The sequence below is a fragment of the Momordica charantia genome (genome assembly GCF_013281855.1).
Source record: "Momordica charantia cultivar OHB3-1 chromosome 11 unlocalized genomic scaffold, Mcharantia_2.0 BLBB01000011.1, whole genome shotgun sequence".
Lineage (NCBI taxonomy): Eukaryota > Viridiplantae > Streptophyta > Magnoliopsida > Cucurbitales > Cucurbitaceae > Momordica > Momordica charantia.
In genome coordinates, this window is record NW_028275159.1 from 13944452 (window position 1) to 13968739 (window position 24288).

Sequence of the window (24288 nt, forward strand, 5' to 3'; positions counted from 1 at the left end):
ACATGAACTCTAATCAAGTTTGGTTTGCTTCTGGATTTAGGAACCCTTTGACGAGCTTAGTAGCGCTTTGGGACTTTGTTTGTAAGTAGTTCTTACTTGGGGGATGTTTGTTGTTATGAATATGTATAAATTGTTTGGTTCTTTCGATGTGTTTATTATTTATTAATATGTAAGTTGATTGTGTCTTTGTGAATATTGGCTAATGATTATAAGTAGTTTGAATGAAATCATGTTGGTTCTGGTTGTTTATAATTGATTTGCTTTTCGTTGTTGGATTTGATGCTTAGTGGTATTTCTGGAAGCATTATGGATTATAAATGGTTGTGTTCATAAAAGCATACTGAAATAATGTGGGAGAAATCTGTTGTGTTGCGCATGTATGTGGACCTGTCATTTCATTTTTAGCTTACTGTTTTTGGTTCTGGAAGCATGCTGGTTTTATTGTGAGTTGAGTGCTGCATGGGTCATAGCCTAGAAAGTATGTAGTAGAACTCTGGCACGTCACTAGTTGGGTATCGAGGCTCTAGGTGCAAAGGTCGGGGATCGATACCCCAACTTGGTAGAAATGAGTGTCGAGGCTCCGGGTACAAAGGGTCGGGTGTCAGCACGGTGATTCTATTTTGTTGAATTAGTATTGGGTCTTGATGTGGTGGTAGTCAAGGACCAATACGTTGAGTAGTCGTCGATACCTTGGGGATAAATGTCAAGGTCGATGCACAGTTCAAAGCCTTGGGGATAAATGGCAAGGCCGAACGCCAAGCTTCTGTAGATGAGTGTCGGCCCTTGGGGATAAATGGCAAGGGCCATTACAATTCAAGGAGTTAGACTTGGAAACTAACATAATGTGATTGGTTAGAAGTTGTTTAGAGGCAAGGACCAATACGTTGAGTTAGTCGTCGATACCTTGGGGATAAATGTCAAGGTCGATGCACAATTCAAAGCCTTAGGGATAAATGGCAAGACCGAACGCCAAGCTTCTGTAGATGAGTGTCGGCCCTTGGGGATAAATGGCAAGGGCCGTTACGATTCGAGGAGTTAGACTTGGAGACTAACATAATGGGATAAATTGTTTTGTTAAGTCACTTATTTAGGGAATGTCCTAGGTTTGACAGCTCGTTTTCTTGAGAACCTTAATTTTGTTTAGCTACCTAGACTGTGGTGATGTAATATGTTGAGGATATTTATCAGTATAATGCATTTGTTCAAGTTGAACTTGAGTTAGCTTATACTTCGCTGCTATTTGTGAAAGTTGGATTCGCGTAGTGGATGGTTTATGATTAGTGAAGGTTTCATTGAGAAGTTTTATAAGGTTAGATTGTTATTAAATTATTAACTGTGAAGGATTTGAGTTGCGCTAGAACTTTAACATTGTTTGTTTGTTTAGTGCAAGTGTTTATAAGTGTTATTATTTAGAGTAGCGTAGCGGAAGCGTGGTGAGAGTTTGTCATAGTTCATATGTCTAGTGAGTTAAATCCTCTAGTACGAGTGTGACTTTTAGGTGGCTTTTAGTAATGGTCCCCGTTGGGATGTTGAAAATCCTGGGGCGTTACATTAAATGGTCCAAACCACCTGGACTTTTGATATAGAAATGAGTGATCACGGAGTGCACTTCGGAAAGCCTACAAGAGGAGCAAGCTCAAATCAGCTCAAACGAAGCTTATGCTCAAAGTCAACTCAATCACGAGCCAATCATTATGCCACAAGGTCCAATCACAAGAGCTAGAGCTTAAAGACTACAAGAAGGGTTGAATGGTCACTTCCAAGCTAAGGTGTTCACACTTGGTGAAAAGTTGCATCTTTTCAAGCTTGAAAAGACATCTTGTCCTCCAAGAAACTTCATGAATCTAAAAATCCAGATTCATCCACATATTTAATTTATTATGTATTTTTCAAGGGTTGTGTCTTTTCATCCAAGAGTTGTGTCTTTTCATTGTGTCTTTTCAATTACTATAAATAGGGATGTACATTTGCTTTTCAAACACAACATTTGATGAATGAAAATTTCAGATTGAGTTTAATCTCTCTCAAGGTTTAAGCTTTCTTTGTATTCTTGTGTTTAGAATGCATGTTTAGAACTTTCAACTTAGTTTGATCAATTAGGTTGTGGAGAGTTCGAAATCTTGAAGATAGGAACAAGTTTTCTTTTATTCTTGATCTTTGATCATCTTACCAAGCATAAATATGTTTCGATATTGACAGTTTTTTCTAAAATCGACTTGATCTCTCTATTTGACTCCTCAACTAACCCATTGGATTAAGGGTGATGAGTTGTGGCTATCATGTGACGGATATTATACTTAGACAACAAACTTTTTAGTGCTCTATTAAAAAAATGAGTCCCCTCGTCACTTATCAAACATCGTGGGGTTACGTAACGAGTGAAGATATATTTTTATAAAAACTAAACAATTACCCTAGCAACATTTGTGGGGGTAGCAACAGCTTCAATTCACATGGACACATAATCAATAGCTAATAAAATATAATTCTTACCATATGAAGGAGGGAATGAGCCTATGAAATCAATACCTCATACATAAAAAATTTCTACTTTCGAAATGGGATTCAAAGGTTATGTGCATCAAAGAATAGAGTGGGCCAGAAGAACCCACTTTGAGTACCTTCGCCACGGTCTTTTGTCCTGCGAAATGACCTCCATATGGAAACGTATGACAAGCCTCCAGGATTGCTTTTTGCTCTTCCTCGGCTACACACCTGCGAATGATTCCATAAGAACCAAGTTTGTACAAAAAAGGCTCATCCCAGCTATAATATCTAATGTCGTGAAGAAATTTTTTTACCTGTTGCCGGCTGAATTCATGGAGAATAATATGACTTACCAAATAATTTGCAATGTCGGGATACCAAGGGACATCTTCGATACGAAGTAACTGCTCATCTATGAATTGTTTCTAAATCTCTACTTGACCTTCCTGAAGTGGGGACTCGAGCCTAAACAAGTGGTTGACCACCTAGTTCTCCGTTCCCTTTCAGTCCCTTACTTCTATATCAAATTCTTGAAGTAGCAAGATCCAGCGTATCAAACGTGGTTTTGCATCCTTCTTTGCAAAAAAATACTTCAAAGCAGAGTGCTCAGTATAAACAATTACTTCCTATCAAATAAGACCTAAACTTATCGAAAGCAAACATAACTACTAACAATTCTTTTTCAGTAGTGGTGTAATTTAGTTGTGTTCCAGTTAAAGTCTTACTTCCATAATATACTGGATGTAAAATCTTATTCCTTCTTTGTCCTAACATTACCCTAAAGCATAATCATTAGCTTCGCGTATGAGTTTAAAGGGTAACTCCCAGTTAGGTTCTATAATTATTGGACCTAAGCTCAAAGCAGCTTTCAAAGTTTCAAATGCTGTCATGCAAGCATCATCAAGCACAAACGGTCTATCATTTTCCAAAAGTTGGTTGAGAGGTTTTGAAATCTTTGCAAAATCTTTTATAAAATGTTTATAAAAACCCTTATGGCCAAAAAAACTTCTAATTCCTTTCACATTCGTGGGAGGTGGTAATTTTGAAAAAACATCAATTTTAGCACGATTCACCTCAATCATTTCGAAATCTTATGGCCTAGGACTATCCCTTCTCGTACCATAAAATGACACTTCTCCCAGTTTAAAACAAGATTGGTTTGCTTGCATCTTTGTAAAACCTTTTCTAAATCAATAAGCAGGCATCAAAAGAATTTCCAAAAATCGAAAAGTCATCCATAAAAACCTAAAGAATGTTTTCTACCATGTTTGAAAAGATGGCCGTCATATACCTTTTTAAAATGTCGCTGGTGCATTGCATAGACCGAAGGGCATGCGCCTAAAGCAAACATTCCATACTGACACGTGAACGTTGTCTTCGCCTGATCCTCCGGAGCGATGGTAATCTGGTTGTATCCCGAATATCCGTCTAAGAAGCAGTAAAACTCCTTACCTGCAAGACGATCCAACATTTGGTTAACAAACGGGAGTGGAAAATTATATTTTTTTTCTTACCTTGTTTAGTTTGCGATAGTCGATGCAAACTCTCCACCCTCTCACAGTCCGGGTTGATATAAATTCATCCTCCTCGTTTACCACCACTGTCATCCTGCCTTTCTTTGGTGCGCATTGTACTGGGCTCACCTTGTCATAGTTAATGCATTAATGACAATTTTTTAAAACTGTCATGATCTCTCTTTCCTTCATGCCTTAATCCATGATAGTTATATAACTGTCACGAATTTAATTAATGACAATTTTAAACTGTCATTGAAGCCCATATTTGTGATAGTGCCCCCTTAGTTACTAAATAATTGTAGGTCGAAGAAACCAAGTTAAGTAGGCACTTTTATGGGTGGGGATATGATTTCACTTGTGTCTGTCATTGTTTTGATAATACTTAAACACTCTTCTTTATCTCATGCACATTAGGTATCCTCTCGACCTACAATACTTTATGGGATGCATTTAGAAGTGAGTTTTTTTTAATGTATTTCTTGCTTATTAATTTACCTAATTAGATATTGTTTTCTTCGTTAGGTCTTGCACAAACTTAAGAAAGTCGAGAACTATGAATGCAACTAATTGCTTTATAGGTTACTTTGTTCATTCTTAAATGTAATTCTATTGTGTAAAAAATATTGTCTTAGCAAATTGTATCATGCTTTCTTTGTATATATATAAATGCTTTGATTTTATTATATACAACTTTGTTCTATAATTTCGTATTTTCATGATGTTGATGAATAGTAAAATATATTGCTTCTTCTTGTTCTTTCGTGACGTTTTTAAAATATCATTAAATATATCCATCTTCAGTGACATTTTATCAACATCATTATATCCATTTTTCGTGACATTTTTCATTGTCATGAAATTCGTTTTACATAACATTTTTACATGTCACAAAATCCTTTTTTATGTCGTGTTTTAAGCGTCATAAAACCAGTCTTTTGTGACGTTTTTAACCACGAAATTATTTTTCATAACGTTTTTTAACCATCATGAAATCTCATTTTTTGTGACATTTTTTAAGCGTCGCGGAATCCTTTTTTGATACATTTTTGAACTGACATGAAATCGTTTTTCATGACATTTTTTAACATTCAGAAAAGCCTCCTTTTTCGTGATGTTTTTTAATCATCACGAATTTTACCTTTCATGACGTTTAAAATAAATGTCATGAATACCTTTCATGATGGGGGAGTAGGTGATGTCATAAAAAACGTCTTGAAAGGGTTTCGTTGTGTTTTTTAAACATCACGAAAGGGTTTCATGATGTTTCTTAAGCGTCACGGAAGGGTTTCGAGACTTTTTTTTAATGTCACGTAAATGCCAATTTTTGTACTAGTTATAAATAAATACATTGTATCCAAACCAATATACGTAAGTGAATAGGAAAAAATATATTGTATATAGACCAAAATAATCAAGGGATTAGTGTAAACAAACAAAATGTATGATAAGATTTTTTTTAATATAAATATATGACAAGGTATTAAAGAGAATAACATCAATCAATCAGTTATCTATTACGAATCTTCTACAATATACAATGTAATGCAGACATTAATTTGAAATTAGACAAGGGTTTAATTTGAAAGGTTAATTAATTTGAGTTTTATTTAAAACAAAATTGTAATTAATTGTTTATTTGAAGTAAAGCCTTTAAATGAAAAGAAATTAATTGCACAAAAAAAATAATAAATAAAAAAAGTAGTTTTGAAAAGGTTATCTCCTTGGTCTTGGTTTTTTCTGCTATTCTTGCTCTTTTATCTTAGTCATTAGACTTTCACAATATTATTGTTGCCCTTCTACCTTATATAATAGAGGAAGGTTTCTGTATTTCGGAAAAAAAAAACAAACAAAAACAAAATGGTGAAAGCGGTAGATTGAAAAAAAAAACCCTACGTTTCTCTTATTATGGAAAGCTCACTTCTCTTATTAAAACATCCAATACAAACCTAGCTTATTTTTTATTTTTTCCTTTTCTTTCTCTCCCTATATTTCAGCCACCATCTTCCTCCATCCCTTGCCTCTTTTTACTTTCCTTCACGATCTCTAGCACCACTCCGACGAAAAAACAGCTGGTGGCGACGGTAGCTGAACCCAACAGTAGCAGCAACAGTGACGGTGGCAATAGCAGCAGGTTCTGGTGCTTCTTCACAACCTCCAAAGACTGACCTGTGCGAGTTCCAATTGTTCTCGTGACCTACATAATAAACAGAAACTGGATTATGTGGACAACTTTCATAAAGACGATTATCATTACAATAAGAACAAACAATTTTATTAATTTAGCAAACAAGAAAAGGGCAGTATATTCAGGTTGCATAGGTTGCACATGTTGCATTGGTGCGGCCGGTGTATTCTTCCTTTCCAAAGCCATCTCCTTGAGCATTTGGTTCATTGTCACCATTTCCTTCTGCATTGAAGTTGCGATGTCCAATGCCAACATTCCCGCTGCGTCCTGCTTCTTAGGCGCAAGTTTTGACCTTTGGGAGTACCATAACTCATTATGGGAAGCTAGGTCTTCCAAGATATCAACTATTTCATTGAAGGTCTTTTTCATGAAGGTCGTATTTGTATTGTTCTTGAGTATCATCTTAGTGAGATAGTCCAACCTCGAAAGAAGTGTTCTATCTGGATACATGTTGGTAGTCCATGGTTTGGACACTTTTGCAGCAACTTCTTGAATCTCTATCGTGCCTCACACACTAGTTCATGATCTGTATTGGCTAAAGGTGACAATCTCCTCCCTTATGTCAGCGTGGCTAGTAGGAGGGAAATACTTTGTAAGGAACTTCTCTACTAGTGACCCCCATGTTGTAATTGATCATGGCAGGAACGAGTTGAGCCATGTTTCTGCCTTATCCTTGAGAGAAAATGAGAAAATAAGTAATCTCAATACATAATCAGTTATATCTGGCAATCTAAATGCACTCGCTATTTGAAGACAAGTTTTGAGATGGTCATGAGGATCTTCATGTTCACGCCTCCCGAACTGTCCTAATGTCTGAAGCATTTAAAACATAAGCGGCTTGAGTTCGAAGTTGGTGCTTCTGGAATGGGATTTAGGATGACAGAATCTAAATTTTGAAATGTTGCGTAGCATATTCTCGCATGGCCACGTCTTCATTATCTGCCATTTGGATATGCTTAAACTCATTGTTTTATTGTCGACCTGCCATATTTTCGTTAAAAACTGGTGGGTCTGTCCATAATGGTGATGGTACTTTCACTCTCGTTTTCGAAATCTCTTTCTTTCTCTTTCTTTATTTGCTTTTCTCTCAGTTTTCGAAGTCTCTATTCTTTTCTCAACCTACGATAGGTTCTTTCAATTTTAGGATCAAATAGCAACATAAATAAATCTGTGCTCATGCACTAAATAATGACCTTCGTGGTTGGATATAAATCAAAATGTTTGAGAAAGAAACGACAATTACAAAAATCGATCACAAAAATTAATAAAAGGCTAAATCAAATTGGTCCCTAGCAACGACACCAAAAACTTGTTTGAGATTTTGGAATGAAATTAATGATAGAGCGCAAGTGTACACTCGTCACAAGTAGTAAAACGGAATGAGTATTCCGAGTATCGATCATCAGGGACAAATGAAGCCTTATTTTAATGAAATGATGCTGATCGGTGACTTTGTAAATGATTTTGGGGTAACAAATATCAAGGATAATGTCGGTTTTGGTATTTTAAGACTCAATGCAATAAATCCCGCCCAGTTACTTCAAATTAGCTAAAAACACAACAAATTTTTCCAATTAGGTGCTAGGTGCCTCTCAATATTTTTCATCGGTTTTGCTTCGTCATCTTCTTATGTCTAGTGATTGAAGGTATAAGTTCATACCTAATATGTCTATCAGAAAATCGAACTTAATTTAATAAAACCAATTGTAACCTTAGGTCGAGGTCCTATGTCGAGGTTACTCGAGCAAAATCTTTTTGTCTAAAGTATTGCTCTCCAAAGTTAAATCCTTTAAGTTGTAAAATATATCAACACTTTCAATATTGATGTTTGGTTAAAAAATTAATTGGCCAAATCAGGTTTTAACTTATAAAACCAACCATAAGTGATATAAGTATTGAAGGAATGATTCAAATTAAAAAGAAGTTCATGGTAACTTAGTGGCACTAAGGAAGTGGGATAATGACTTCTAAATTTATGGGAGCTCTACCTTAACGGAGTAGTGGGTCTAGTTAGTGGTCATGTACGTGCTATTTATGTTGTAACGCCCCACATTCTCTGGCTCGTTTATTTTAAGAGATAAAGAGTACCTTTGGATTTTTTCCCTAAGCTGATAATTTAAGTTCTTGGATTTATGAATTTAGAGCTCTAATTTTGATTAAGTAAGAATTTAAATAAGAATTCAAGTTTAATTTTGTTGGATTAAGATAAATTAAGTTTTCGAGTTTTGTAGGAGATTTTTAATTAAATCTTAAATCCAAGGTTTTTGGGAAATTTGATTTTTACTTTTTTTGGATTTAGGAACCCTTCGGCGAGCTTAGTAGCGCGTTAGGACCTTGGTTGTAAGTAGTTTCTTACTGAGGGGATTGTTTGTTGTGTGTTGTTATGAACGGAATGTTTGTTTATGTGCCTATGAGTGTTCTTGCATGATTGCTTGCGGTTGGTACTACTTTATACATATTGGTTGTGTTCTGATTACTATGAAAATTTTATAGAGTGTTGGATGCGTTTCTATATGTTGGCTAGGTCTCTTTTGTGAATTATATACACTATGGTTTGTAAAGCATACTGAATGCTGAGAGAAAGGTGTTTTTGTGATGTTGGATGATCATGTTTGGATGATAGTTGCATATGTTTCGTGTATAATGCATGTTGCATTGTTGTGAGATAATTTCTGCATGGGTCGTGGCTTAAAAGCATGTAGGACTCTAGTGAGAGTTCCGGGATGTAATGAACTGTGTGGATGAGTAACATGGCCAGAGGGTTGGCACGTCACCAGTTTGGTATCGAGGCTCCAGGTGCAAAGGTCGGGGATCGATTCCCCAACTTGGTAGAGATGAGTGTCGAGGCTTTGGGTACAAAGGTCGGGGGTCGGCACGATGAGACTGGGCCTGAATGTAGTGGCGGTCAAGGACCAATACGTTGAGTAGTCGTCGAGGCATTGAGGATAAATGCCAAGGATCGATGCATAGTTCATGGCCTTGGCTATGCGTGGTCAAGGGTCGAATTCGGAGCACCATAGAGAAGTGTCGATGCCTTGGCTATGCGTGGTCAAGGGTACGACTCGGAGGAGTAAGTCATGAAGGAACAGGAACGAGAACTAGTGAGTTGTGAAGGGAGACATGGGTTTTGCACGTAGGGTGCATGTTTAGTCAAGCATATGCATAAACTATTTCCTTTTATGTAAAGCATGACGTTAATGATAAACATGATGTGTTGTCTATGTGATAAGCATGCTGTTTGTGCGTGACCCTTCAGATAAGGGCTGCTTACTGAGTACCGTGGTTGTACTCATCCCTATTTTTCCCCCTCTAGTTTTCCAGGGTAACGAGTTAACTCTTGGAATAGTGATGGCAAAGGGGAGACTCGAGAAGAAAGATCATGACAAGCTTCTGTTTAGTTTTTATTAAGTTTAGGATAGGTTGTTAGGAGTTTATCCTGTTCCAATTAATGTACCTTGTTTAGATAACGTTTATGCGGAGTTCAGATATTTTAGTTCTTTTACTCACTAGATTAGCTTGTTAAAGTTAGGTAGTTTGTTTAATTTGTGAACTTGTTTTAGGCTAGATTTGTCCCTTAATTTGTTGCTTATAAAAGATTGTAACTTTCATGAATTTCATGTTTTGGCTAGTTTGTTTAAACTTTTGTAAGTGTTATTAATCAAAGTAGTGCAGTAGAAGCATGGTGAGATTTGGTTATAGTTTGTATTACTAGTGGTGTAATTCGCTAGTACGAGTGGGACTTTTTAGGTGGTTTTAGTAACGTGCCCATCTTGAGTTGTTAGAAATTTGGAGGCGTTATATATGTTATCATTGTAGGCCTATATAAAGGCATAACATCATCTATTTTCGATCAATCAAACTAATGCATTTTGGTATTCTCTTCGTATTAGTTTGCCTCTGTATTTATCTTTTTCATAGTTCCATTGTATGTTCCTAACAAATTTGGTGTCAAAGCCAAGTTTGAGAGTGCGTTAAGTGAAATACGTGACTTAGAGTGTAAACACAAAGAGAGATCGATGGGTAGCAACAACAATGCGATGAGTGCGGCACAACCACTTATCCTCGTCTTCAAAGAAGAAGGCTACGAATTCTAGAGCATTCGTATGAGGACTTTACTCAAATCTCAAGACTTATGGGAGTTGGTGGAACAAGGCTATGCAGATCCTGACAACGAAGGCAGGTTGCGGGAGAACGGGAAGAAGGATGCAAGGGCGTTGGTGATCATTCAACAGGTAGTCCACGACAGCATCTTCTCTCATATCGCAACGGCAACAACATTGAAGTAGGTGTGGTCTATTTTGCACAAGGAGTTTCAAGGTAATTCGAAGGTCCTCGTGGTGAGATTGCAATCACTCGAGCGTGACTTTGAGACCTTGATGATGAAGAATGGAGAATGGGTAACTGATTTTTTGTCAAGAGCAACGGCACTAGTAAATCAAATGTGGTCCTACGGCGAGAAGATTACCAACCAGACCATTGTTGAAAGGTACTTATAAACTTGACTCTAAAATTTAATCATGTAGTAGCTGCCATAGAATAATCAAAGGATTTGTCTGTTTTTTCATTTGATAAACTAATGGGATCTCTTCAAGCCATGAGTCGAGAACTAAACGATCGCTCGAGAAGACCGAAGAAAAAACATTTCAGGTGAAAGAGGCAGCCCCCAAATCTGGAGAAGGTGATTGTTCGGCGAATCGAGGCCACAGAAGAGGAGGATTTCGTGGTCGGGGTTGTAGTTTCGGAAGAGGCAGAGGAAGATTTGAAGGACAAAGGCAGTCCTACGAGCAAACAAGCAACAATAATGGAGTTCAATGTTACCACTGCAAAAGATATGGTCACATAAAGGCAGACTATTGATATAATGATGAGAGAGCCAATTTAACTATAGGGAATGAAGTATCGACGAATGCTGGAGATAGTAAGCTTTTTATGATGAGACATTAATCCCGCAGTGGAAACGTCGATCTTGTTTTTGAATTGTTTTAGGAATAAAACCACAAGAGAAAAAGAGAAATACAGGGGAACATAAAAACTCACTTTTGAAGAACTGTTCTTCAAGGAGTCACCAACGAACACCAATCTGTTTCAGCAACACCGGTCTTCCCACTATCCTTTAGGAACGAAGATCTTGCTTGTGGGAGCAAAGATTGGAAGCTAAAAGGGGATTAGAGAGAGATTTCTTTTTTTTTTAACCAGCAGAAATGCAGGGAGAGATGTGTTCTATTTTACAAAACCATTTTATAAACTGCAACAACGATGACGTTAGGAGTTACCACACGTCATCACTAACCTCCCACTCCTCCCATTCCCCTGCAATTAAGCAGGGGGGTGTGTTATATTAATATTAATATTAATTATATTAATAATAATAATAATAAATGATATACATATATATATAATTAATTAATCTTATTAACTAATTAATTAATTAATTATATATATATATTAAATAAATAAATAATTAACACTTAATTATTTATTGCGAAAATAGAATTATATTCTAAAGTATTTCTTTCCTATAACATATAGTTGTAATGTACATCTTATGCACATTATTTTTAACCTATAGTTTTAATATGAATCATATTCATAGTAATTTTATTTAAATTTTATTCAAATAATTTCTCTCATAATATATAGTTTTAATTAGAAGTAACTATATATTATAATGTATCAATATACATACATATAATCCTTTGAGCAATTTGAACATTTCAAATTCTTCCAAAAAACTTAATCCTCGTTTACTCGTTGTGAGCTAGCAAGGAGACCTAATGGAGCTACAGATTAGAAGCTCCAACGATACGAGATCGATTGATCAAACTCATTAACCGAGTCAATCAACATTCGTTAAGTACGAGTCACTCCACTAAAGACCTGCAGCTACACTTTCTTACTGCAGAATATTTTCGTGTCCACGGATATACAACCATTAATGGCAAGTCAATCCTTCACGAGTGCTCGTAACTCAAGCTAGGTCAAATTACCGTTTTATCCCTGAGTTACATCTTACTCCTTAAATACTACTGCTTCTCTAATGAACAACCCAGTTATAGTCCGACCAATAACCGGAAGTCCCTCTCGGGCCAATAAGAGGTGGGACCCCTTGTTCAAATCCTAGAGTCAGCATTTAAGAGAACATTCAGCTACTCCCCTAAAGTCAGGGAGGAGTGATTTCCATTTTGTGTAGTTATGTTCTCAGCTCCCCACTCGACCTCGTCCCCAAAATGGTAGGAATGTTGAGTCGGCAACTCGGGCCATTCTCACTCATATAGATCAAAGGACCCACGGGCAGGAGTCCATAACTCACTCATGATTCAGAATGAGTAGCCTGGTCATTTTAGGAAATAGCAATCTGTTAGCCAACGGTATTACATCTAAAGATTGGTTATTTTGCAGTCCGGTTTTATACAAACTCATTGTATAGGATACCCCCACTCGCATGTCTCCACACAAACGACTTGGATTGAGTCGTCTGTAACATTTACAAAGTGGGTCGTATCCATAGTGTTGCCAGATAAGGTATCCAGGCTTATCCATATACTATAGACCCTTTAGGTTATTCCCGAGACATTATCCACCTGTATATCGAGAGTATATCAAATATATACCCAGTATATATACTATCCCAGTTACATGACAATAATCTTGGATGTTTAGTTTATTGGATTAGATAATTGCAATGTTATGAATTCAAGAACAAATTGATTGAATATAAATTTGTTTTTACATAAATACAAACTACGAGTTTAGAGTAACACACCCAACATTTTATGGCTCATGTAGAAACTAACCTAAGCCAAGTAATGTCTAGTTTGTAGATAGTGGTTGCTCAAATCACATGACAGGCACAAAATCTATCTTCAGAGAACTTGATGAGGCAGAAAGGATGAAGATGCAACTCGGAAACGACAAGGATCTACAAGTTGAAGGCAAAGGTACGGTGGGTATTGAAACTAGTCATGGTACACTCAAGCTCCTTCATAATGTTCAATTTATACTCGATTTAGGATACAATTTATTGAGTGTTGGACAATTAGTGGCTAGTGGATATTCCATGATATTTGATGATGATGCCTGTGTGATCAAAGATAAGTAGAGAGGTCAAGAGATGGTCTGGGTTCAGATGGCCCAAAGCAAAATGTTCCCGTTGAAGTCTCAAATGTGGGAAGTTTTGTTCTTGCTGTTGAAGGAAAAGATGACTCAAAGTTGTGGCACTTGCGAAAATTGTCTCTAGGTCGGAATTGCTACGGAAGGAAAAGTTGACTCAAAGTTGTGGCACTTGTGATATGGGCATCTCAACATCAAGGGTTTGTTATTGCTAAATCATAAGGTATGGTTCTTGGGCTACCGAAAATTGTCTCTATTGATTTATGCGAATGGTGATGGAAAACAAACCTAGAAATCTTTTCCTAGTAGGAAGGCTTGGGGAGCCTCTAAGTGTCTTAAATTGGTTCATGCTGATTTATGTGAGCCTCTGCAAACTAAGTCTCTTGGTGGGAGTCGTTATTTCTTGCTTTTTACTGAAGATTATAGTCGTGTGAGTTGGGTGTATTTTTTGGAAAACAAGTCAGAGACTTTTGAGAAGTTCAGGCACTAAAATGCTAAGGTAGAAAAGCAAAGTGGAAGATTCATCAAATCTCTTCGTAACGACAGAGGTAGAGAATTCTTGTCCAAGGACTTCAAGTTTTTTTTGTGACTAAAGTGGCATTCATCGGGAGTTGACAACTCTTTACACTCCAGAGCAAAACGTGTTGTCGAGAGGAAGAATCGGATCGTTGTAGAGATGGCGAGCAGCATGTTGCACGCAAAGGGGCTTCCAAATCAATTTTGGGCAGAGCCGGTAGCGACATCTGTCTATTTATTGAACACATCTCCAACAAGGGCGGTCGTGAATCAAACCTCATATGATGCTTGGCATGGAAGGAAACCATTTGTAATCATTTAAGAGTTTTTTGTTGTATTTCTTATGCTTTAGTACATTCTCAAATCCGTTGAAAACTTGATGAAAAGTTTGAAAAGTGCATTTTTATTGGTTATTGTACTCAGTCCAAAGTATATAGATTTGATAACCTTCTTAATGACAAAATTCTAATAAGAAGGGATGTAGTATTTGATGAGAATGCAAGCTGGGATTGGTAGAATAGTGAAGAAAGGTTGCAGCAATAAATTCCTTTGGTGAATGAAGAATCGACAAATGAAGGTCCACGACCAATCTCATCGAGCTCTGATGGATCCTCTACCAGTTCATCAACTTCGATATCTTCAACAAGGCGCCCATCGTCGCCTCAAAGTTTGAACTCTGCAGGATCATCGAACGAATCATCGTCAAGAAAGTTTACATCCTTGTCAGTTTCCTTAATGATTTCATATCCAATGTGTTATGAAGAAGTGGCAGAAAAGAAAGAATGGCAGAGAGCGATAGAGGAAGAATTGGCATCGATCGAGAAGAATGCAACTTGGGAGATGGTGGACTTACCCGAAGGCAAAAGTGCAATTGGCTTGAAGTGGGTGTTCAAGACAAAGTTCATCGCATATGGTAGCATCCAGAAGCACAAAGCACGACTTGTGGCGAAAGGATATGCACAGAAACACAGTATTTATTTCGAAAAACTTTTTCTACGGTAGCTCGTTTTGAAACTGTGAGAATAGTTTTAGCATTAGCGGCACAATTGCAGTGGCTAGTTTATCAATTTGATGTGAAGTCAGCATTCCTCAATGGAGATTCACAATAAGAGGTCTACCTAGCGCAATCGAAAGGTTTCATAGAAGAAGGCAAAGAAGAGAAGGTGTACAAGTTGAAGAAGGCATTGTACGGGTTGAAGCAAGCTCCTTGGGCGTGGTATAACAAGATTGATTGGCTATTTTCAGCAAAATTGATTCAAAGAAGTGCAAACAAGCCCACGTTGTGTGTGAAAAATGGAGGTAAAAATGATTTCATCATTGTTTGTCTTTACGTTGATGATATAATTTATACTAGTTCCTCTTAACCCCTTATCGTTAAGTTTAAGTCACATATGAAGAATGAGTTCGAGATGTCAAATATGGGTTTATTGCATTTTTGTTCTTGGTCTTGAAGTTCATCAAGTTGAAGGAGAATTTTTCATCTCGCACAGAAAGTATGCCAAGATGCTTAATTGCAAGCCTGCAACTACACCGATGAATATGAATGAGAAATTGCAATAGGAAAATGGACCTGAGATGACAGATGCTACAAAATTCAGGAGTCCCATTGGAGGCTTAAGTTATCTTACCCATAATTGACCCGATATTGCATTTTTTGTTGGTATTATTTCTAGGTTTATGCAACACCCATCAAAGGTTCACTTTGGAGAAGTGAAGCTGGTTCTTCAATACATTGCTGTAACAATGGAGTATGAAATTTGGTACTCTAAAGTATCAAATTTCAAGCTATGCGGATTCATGGACAGCGAGTGGGCGAGTTCGTTGGATGAGAGGTGAAGCATCTTAGCAAATGTGTTTACTTTAGGGTCGGGAGTAATCACTTGGAGTTCGAAGAAACAAGCCACAGCAACATTGTCATCTTCGGAAGTAGACTACGTCGTAGTAACTTCAGCCGCGTGTCAAGCAATTTGGCTAAGAAGAATATTAGTCGAGCTTCAACAGGAGCAAGAGGGAGCAACAGAGATATTCTGCAACAACAAGGCAACAATCTCAATGACGAAGAATCCAATGTTTTATAGCATAACGCAGCACATTGATATTCATTTTCATTTCATCCATGATTTGGGGGTCTAGTTTGTGGTCATGTACGTGTTATTTATGTTATCATTGTAAGCCTATATAAAGGCACAACATCATCCATTTTCAATCAATGAAACTAATGCCTTTTTGGTATTCTCTTCATATTAGTTTTCCTATGTATTTATCTTTTGCATAGTTCTATTGTCTGTCCCAACAAAAAGAAGAGAAAAACACATTTGTCTTATTGGATTTTAAAAACTTTAGCTAATCATCCATAACCGGACTTGGGGAAATAAATTTTAACTGATAACGTTAAAAGAAAAACATAATTGAACATTGATGTAAATAGACGACATGATTAAAAGATGAATATAATTGAAACAAGCTAAAAATGATGGAGTTGTAACCCGAATGATCCTTACTCGTTCTCTTTCAAGATTTCTCGGTCAATCCCACAAGATTGTGTGATTACAACTACGTATAGGGAGGGAGAGAAAGAGATGAATATCAATAAACTTGCTGGAATTTTAATTTAATAAGATTAAAAGCTTACAATTGAAGAGTAACAAGCTGAAAAATAAAGAATGAACTTGAAATAAACTAGTTTTAAAGTAAACAACAACTAAGAACTAAAGGGAAAACGTCTTAAGCTGAGAGTAAAGTATCTAAAGCTGAAAATGATCACTTGAGGATGATGATGAATGAAGTGAGGGAGATGGTGTATTTATAATGGAACTTCAAATCGGTTAGGAAGTTGAACCTTTCATGGGAGCCATTCTTTTAAAACTTCTTTAGTTTGGTTCGTCATTGAATTAGCCAGTGCATGGAAGACACGTGGAGGGGCTGGGAGAGACTTCTAAACACACCAAAACTCGCGTTTCACATTAAGGGTATTTTCGGAACTAGGCAAGGCGCCAGGTGCCTAGCTCGAATTTTTTCTGCACAAAATCGTAATTTCCGTTAGAAATCAACTCTAAATGATGTAAAAATGTCTTATATGCATGTATAACCTAAGACAACTCTCAATGAAAGCTTTTGGACACTAAAATAAATTTAAAATACGATTTCTTAGTGTAAAACGATAGAAAACAGCACCAGATTAGTTTCTTTTTACCCTGTAAACAAGGAAAATCACCCACATTCAAATATGCAGAAAATACCGACACAGCAGGTTCTTCTCCGATGACACCCATATCGGTGACATATTGACGACAACGGGTTATTACTTGGCTCGAACAACACCCAAACCAGTACTAAGCTATTCTCTGTTTTCTTCCTCCAACAATAGAACCAACGAATCCCTCCTCCGACGAGTAAACCCACAATTATTTCCTATATAGGTGGGTAGGGTGGGTAATTTTTTTTCGTGTTTATCTTGTGCTGGTTTTCACCCCTCTTGGGATTGTTTTCGTGTTCTCTTTGGTTTTGATTTTTTATGCTTTGGGGAATGTTTTGATGACTTTTTGGGACCGTTCGGATGGTTTTTATTTACTGCATTTTGTTAAGTTTTGAGTCTGTTTATGGTGCTTAAATTCAAAGCTTTTCGGGACTATTTTGGGCTTATTTTACACAAGTTTTTTTTGGGATTTAAGTTTTATTGTGCTGATATTTTAGACTTTAGGATTCGTTTATGTGCAGAAACTTTGGGACCTTTTTACGCTAAATTTTGTGGCTGTTTTTGGCTGAAATTTAAGGAGTTTTTAGGTTGTTTTTACTGACATTTGAGTTTCCTATATTTGTTTATGATATGTTTAAAGCTTTTCGGGGCTGTTGTTACACCGTTTTTCTGGTACGTTTTACGTTGTTGCTGCTGAAAATTTAAGCTTTTCAGGACTGTTTTTTTACAAAATTTTTAGGATGTTTTACGTCATTATTTTCTGTTTCGGGGCGTTTTACACATCTTTTGGGGCTATTTTTACTTTTTTTTTTTTGGCTGAAAATTGTTCTTTTGTGGCGTTCTCTTGGGTTCATTTTCCTGAGTTTTGGAGGTTTCTTTTGAGGTTCTTTTTACGTAATTTTCTTGTGTTGAAATTAAAAGTTGGTTGGGACTATTTTATGTTCATTCTACTAGTTACTAAAAATTAATTAGAAGAAATTGGGAGCCTTTTTTGTTTTTGTTTTTAATTAAAATGAGTGAAATCACTGGTAAACAAGTTTTGTGTTAGATTTAAATTGTATTTCTTTAAAAATGTAAAAATAAAAATAAAGAAGTAAAGGGGATGAGTTTTGAAGGTTTGTTTAAAGCAAGGTTTCTTTTAATAAGTGTTTAAAAAAAAGAGAGAGAGAACGATTTTGTAAATAAATTTTGTTCTAAAGTGAAATGAGTTTCTTTAAATTGCAAATTAAGTAGAAGTTGAGTTTTAAAAAAGAAAAATTTGTTTAAATAAAGTCTTAAAATAAAGTTTTTTAAAAAAGAAAAGAATTTATTTTTAAAATAAAACAAAGTTTTTTAAATCTATCTTGCTGTTTTAAAATAAACATTTTCAAACTTAATAATTATTTCGAAAACTACATATTGGAATGATAAAATTTACTAACGACCTTCGTTTTTATAACAAAGTGTGAATTAACAGAATAAGGACATTTAAAACAAAACAAAAAAAAATTTACCAATAAAATAATAGAATAATTTAGGATAAAATTTGGTAACTGTTTTCGAATGAATGTTGTAGGATACTAATACCCTCCCTACTCTCAATCACATTGGCAAAAAAAAATTTACCAATAAAATAATAGGATAATCTAACTCTCCAAATTGGCCAAAAATGCAAACTATCAAAAAACCTCTCTCGGCGGCGCAAACAAATCCTTCTTTTTATAATAAAATCGCGATAGCATTGAGACACTATAAACAAGGTTGCGACGCTGCACGGAGTTGAGACTCTATAAACAACATCTCAACACTATCTTCTTCGGTCCTCGGCTTAATTCCTTGTTTTGCACTTTGACTCCAATTTTTTCTCTCAATTTGACCTAATTTTGTTCATTTCCTCCGATAAATCATTTCCGTAAAATATGTCTTATGTATTTAAATTTGTCATAAATAATAAAAAGCTAACAAAGAAAACAATTGTTCACGAAATATAGCTCCTTACATGGACCTAGTACATGTTTCTTCCGGAGCTAACAAGTGGCATGTTATTTTTCCTAAATCTGTGGCATCTCTCCAAGATGCATTGTTTTTCTTTTGTTCAATTTGTTCTTCATGAATACATTTTCAGAAATTTTAATTGAAGAAATTCATAGTGGATTTGATTTTCGAGCAAATTTCTTACCTAAATATGGCTAATCGATTCCTTGCATATGCATTTTGAAGAGATTTTAGCTTTTTATTTTAAGAAATTCCAACTATTTTACGGTTTTTCTTTTGGTAGTTGAAGAAGAAAATTTTGATAGATGAAGCACCATTTTTCAATATGGTTTTTTATCGCATTTTTTTGCCTAATTTGAAGACTAAAAGTAAGCTGTGTTTTTTTATTTTATTAAAAAGAAAAGGGGACGAATTTATGAAAAATTAATAATTAAACACGTCGTGTATGGGGAAGAAAGTTTACCGTATGATATTATAAGAAAGTTTAAACACATCCATGTGTGGCTTTTATTTTGTAATCTAGAGCAACGACGTTCTGTTGAAGTGGTCCAGGTCTCTTGAAGCCCACAAATGTTCCGAATTTTGAAACAACATTATTTTAAAACTAATTTGGAGTTTAGAATATTTTAAAAAAAATAACTTTACTTTTAGTAATATTAAAAAAATCCCTGCAGTAATTTTATAAATTTGAGAGAATCTTTTTAGTTGGACGAGATAGGGTTAAGATTCGAACAATTGAAATTTAGAATATACTAGTTTTTTTTTAGACAATAGAATATACTAGTTTATGCATTTATGTGTCGATACAATTTATAATTTTATTAATAATTAAAGTTAATTCATTCTTATTTTCATTCATAAAATTGTAAATTTTTTATATTAGCATACATCTTATTTAAAAAATCACACTTATATTTTAGGGTTATATATATATATATTCTTAACTTTTTTAGGAAAAGGAAAATTATTATATTGAAAATTATTTTATGAGAAATACTTTAAAAAATATGAGAAAATACTTAAACAAAGATACTAAATTATTTTTATAAAATTTAAACATTTGAGTTACCAAATTAAAATTAAAACATGCACAAATTTTAAATAAAAAACATTATCAACCAAATTATAAAAAATTATCAATAGATAAAAAAAAACACAACAATATATCAATTATGTAATAATTATAACAAAAATAAAAACAATAGTAACAAACATAAAGAAGAAGAAAAAGAAAAGAAACTATCAATACACACATTCTTGAAGATAGATTTATCTTGCTAGACAGAAATAATTATTTAATTTTATCAAAGTAAAATTATAACTACATATACTTAGAAATTAGAATATAGCTTTAATATATAAATTTTGTACCGACTTGAACTTAACATATATATCTTGAATCTTGAGTTTCTTTAAAGCAAAAAATGATAGAGAACTAAAAATAAAGAAAAAGTGTAGTTCAAAGTATTGATAAAAATTATAGAAGAAAATGTCTATTTATATTAGTAGATGATGAAAAGTTACAAATCTCTTAGAATTCTAAAACTTTTAAAATCTATTATCAGTTATTATTAGTGAAAATAAGAAAGCTCTTCATAAATTAAATATAACAATCTGTTTGGGGGTAAACATACCCAAACACGTGGAGGACCCTTATTAGTGTTTGAAGAAATTAAATAAAAAGGATTGCTTAGGTCCACCTCGGCCCCGCCTAAGAGACCGGGTTTGCCCGTTATAAAAGATGAAGTATGGGCACCAAGGTTCGACCTGACTGGGGACCGACCTGCTCGGAACCCGACAGGTCCGACATGAGAAAAGACATGTAACCGCCGGTCGTGTGAGCTGTCGGATCCGTCACCTATAAATAGAGGGCTTCATTTCACGCTCAGGTATCGAATCTCACCTCGAACTAAATACGGAGTCTGATCTATACTGACTTGAGCGTCGGAGTGCTTACCCTCTTGTGCAGGTCCACTCTAGTGTTCAGGTCGGGACCGGAGACCGGGTTCGAGCTCGATTCCTGAAGAACCATTGTGCAAATTCCTGCATAAACATTTGGCGCCGTCTGTGGGGAAAGGACATCTTAAGTCATCCCGATCTAGAAAATATACGCAAGGATGGTGCATCCAGCAAACTCTGCCAATACGACAGAACGGAGGGGTGTGAACGCTGATAATGGCACTTAGCGAGACCTCGACGCAAGAATAGTCGAGGACCAGGTCCGAGCAGGACAAGAGGGAGATCTGCCGCGCAGATCTGCCCGCCATGCGAACCAAGAGCTACCACCTGCTCACCCGAAACCCTCAAAAGCCAACAGAGGCCGAGGAGGGACCTCGAGAAAAACCTCCCAAAGGGCCAACCAGGCAGCAGACCCTGAAGCTTTGTCCACTCTCCAGCGCGAGTTGGATGATATGCGCCATCGGTTGCGCACAATGGAAGAAATGTACGCCGAGGCAACGCGTGCTAACCGAACTGCGTCTCCCTCTAGGGTCCCGGGCGCACCTGGTGAAAAGGGAGCCCCATCCATCCAACCTGGCGACCGCGAGCCCATTCCCAACGTTGAAGGAGTGGATTACAGTTTGCGGGACAACGATCTGAGAAAGCATCTCACTGAAAAGAAGAAGATAGCATCTCGGGAGCCGGAAGACTCTCCTTCCTACTCTCGAGAGTTCTCGAACTCGAACCTAAAGGCTCAGTCAAAATACAAGCCTCTGACGCCAGAAGCTGTGATAACTAGAGAAGAGTTTGACCTGATGAAGCATAAGTTCGATGAGCAGGTCGAGGCGCTTAAGGCCAGGTGCGAGAAGAAAGAATGTTCGTTCGACGATGGCGACTTGGGAGAATCGCCATTCACCCCGGACATCCTGGAGGCTCCAATCCCTCCGAAGTTCAAAACTCCCACGATGAAGCCTTATGATGGGTCTAAGGACCCTAAAGACTATGTTGTGGTCTTCGAAGGCCTCATGGACTTTCAAGCGGCAACAGAGATGCAATCAAGTGCCGCGCCTTCCAGATCGGGCTCACCGGTAGCGCGCGCCTGTGGTATCGAAGACTGCCGGCTAGGTCGATCTCGACCTACTCTCAGCTGAGAAAGGAGTTCATCAGTCAGTTCTCTTCTCGGCATTATGACAGAAAGACAGCGACTCATCTCGCCACTATCAGGCAGAAGGAAGGAGAGGCGCTGAGAGAGTATGTCACGAGGTTCCAGGAGGAGCAGTTGAAGGTCGCGCACTGCTCCGATGATTCGGCCATGTGCTACTTCCTTACCGGCCTGGCCGATGAGACCTTAACAGTAAAACTTGGAGAGGAGGCTCTAGCCATCTTCGTCGAAGTCCTGCAAAAGGCGAAAAAGGTCATTGATGGGCAAGAGCTCCTCCGAACCAAAACTGGCGGACTTGAGAAGCAGAACGACCAGAAGAAGTTGAGCCAAGAAAAGAGGAAGGCTGATTCCAAGTCTAGAGATAAGGGATCGTCCTCTTCCGCCAGCAGAACAGAGTATCGTAAGTCGGAGAGCGGCCCCAGCCGGAGCCGACCTTATGAACGGTATACTCCAACCACCATCCCCATCTCCGAGATACTCACGAACATCGAGGAGAGCGGGATGGAAAAGCTCCTCAAGCGACCTGAGAAGCTCCGAGGAGACCCAGAAAAACGGAACAAAGACAAGTATTGCCGTTTTCATCGCGATCACGGCCACAATACGACTAGTTGCTGGGAATTGAAGCGCCAGATTGAAGACCTCATTCAAGACGGCTACTTCAAAAAATTTGTGGGCAAACCAAGGTCTAACTCGGTCGAAAAGAAAGAAGAGAGGAAGCGTTCAAGAACGCCGCCTCGCCGGGATGACCGACCTGTGGTCATCAACACTATTTTCGGAGGTCCGAGCGAGGGTCAGTCCGGAAACAAGAGGAAGGAGCTAGCTCGCGAGGCCAGGCGCGAGGTATGCATCATCAGGGAGCAGAAGCCCACTTGCTCCATCACTTTTGGCGATGCCGACCTGGAGGGGGTCCACTTGCCCCACAACGATGCACTGGTGATTGCCCCTCTGATCGATCATGTCCTGGTCAGAAGAGTGTTGATAGATGGAGGCGCGTCTGCCAACATCTTGTCCCTCCCAACATATCTTGCCTTGGGGTGGACCAGGTCTCAGTTGAAGAAAAGTTCAACACCTTTGGTTGGATTCTCTAGAGAATCGGTCTCCCCTGAAGGGTGTATCGATCTACCAGTCACGATTGGACAAGATGCTACCCAAGTAACGCAGATGGCTGAGTTCGTGGTAATCGACGGCAAGTCGACCTACAACGCCATCTTCGGGAGACCCATTCCGGGTCGTCCCCTCCACACTGCATCAAGTCCTGAAGTACTCAACCCCTAATGGAGTGGGCACGGTCCGAGGTGAGCAAAAGACCTCACGAGAATGCTATGCATCCGCGCTTAAAGGGTCGGCCGTATGCGCCCTGGAAGAGCAGACCAATCGTGGCAAGCTGCAAGGGTCCGAGGCAGACCTACCCAAGGAAGGCAAAAGGCAGTTCTCCCCGCCAACAGAAGAGCTCGAGCTTGTTCCTTTACTTAGCCCTGGAAAACAAGTAAGCATAGGAACCAAGCTGGGGGCCACTGACAGGGAAGAACTGATCAACTTCCTCAGGTCTAACTCGGACGTCTTCGCATGGTCTCACGAGGACATGCCTGGCATTGACCCAAAGATCATGGTGCATCGCCTCAACATAGACCCATCATTCCGACCTGTAAAGCAAAAAAGAAGACATGTAAATAAGGAGAGGAGTGATGTAATTTTTGAGGAAGTAAACAAACTTTTAAAAGCTGAATATATACGAGAAATTCTGTATCCCGAGTGGCTCTCTAATGTCGTATTAGTTAAAAAGTCCAACGGGAAGTGGAGGATGTGCGTGGACTTCACTAATTTAAATAAGGCATGCCCAAAAGATTGCTTCCCCCTTCCGAGGATCGACCAGCTCGTGGATGCAACGGCCGGGCACGAGCTGCTCACCTTCATGGATGCCTACTCTAGATACAACCAAATTAAAAGGCATTTGCCAGACCAAGATCATACCGCGTTTATTACAGACCAAGGTCTGTACTGCTACAAGGTGATGCCTTTTGGCCTAAAGAATGCGGGCACGACCTACCAAAGGATGGTGAACAAAATGTTCGCCAAGCAAATCGGTCGAAATATGGAAGTGTATGTGGACGACATGCTTGTCAAGAGCAAGCAGTCAAAGTCGCATCTTTCCGATCTGACCGAAGCCTTTGGAGTACTGCGCAGGTACCAAATGAAGCTCAAT

The 24288-nt window shown here is 37.7% G+C and overlaps 1 protein-coding gene and 1 long non-coding RNA gene across 2 annotated transcripts; one reads left to right on the forward strand and one right to left on the reverse strand.

The window, feature by feature from the left end:
• Positions 1 to 5882: 5882 nt before the first annotated feature.
• Positions 5883 to 6919, reverse strand: LOC148208146 (uncharacterized). The gene is made up of 2 exons (XR_015789014.1): positions 6331 to 6919; positions 5883 to 6198 (listed from the first exon to the last, which is right to left on the reverse strand). It is a non-coding gene; the product is annotated as an uncharacterized LOC148208146 (long non-coding RNA).
• A 3373-nt stretch (positions 6920 to 10292) lies between these two features.
• LOC148208147 (uncharacterized) lies at positions 10293 to 13288 on the forward strand. Its single transcript, XM_088120124.1, has 4 exons — positions 10293 to 10421; positions 10476 to 10675; positions 10782 to 10867; positions 13038 to 13288. Exons 1-4 carry the CDS (start codon positions 10293 to 10295, stop codon positions 13286 to 13288), a joined length of 666 nt encoding a protein of 221 aa, XP_087976250.1.
• The last annotated feature ends 11000 nt before the right edge of the window (positions 13289 to 24288 follow it).

Excerpts from the sequence above, each read along its gene's own strand:
- LOC148208147 (XM_088120124.1), top strand. The coding sequence starts at position 10,293 with ATGAGGACTTTACTCAAATCTCAAGACTTATGGGAGTTGGTGGAACAA. Across the intron at positions 10,676-10,781 it reads AACCAGACCATTGTTGAAAG|CCATGAGTCGAGAACTAAAC; the intron begins GTACTTATAAAC and ends GATCTCTTCAAG. Across the intron at positions 10,868-13,037 it reads AGCCCCCAAATCTGGAGAAG|GCACAAAATCTATCTTCAGA; the intron begins GTGATTGTTCGG and ends ATCACATGACAG.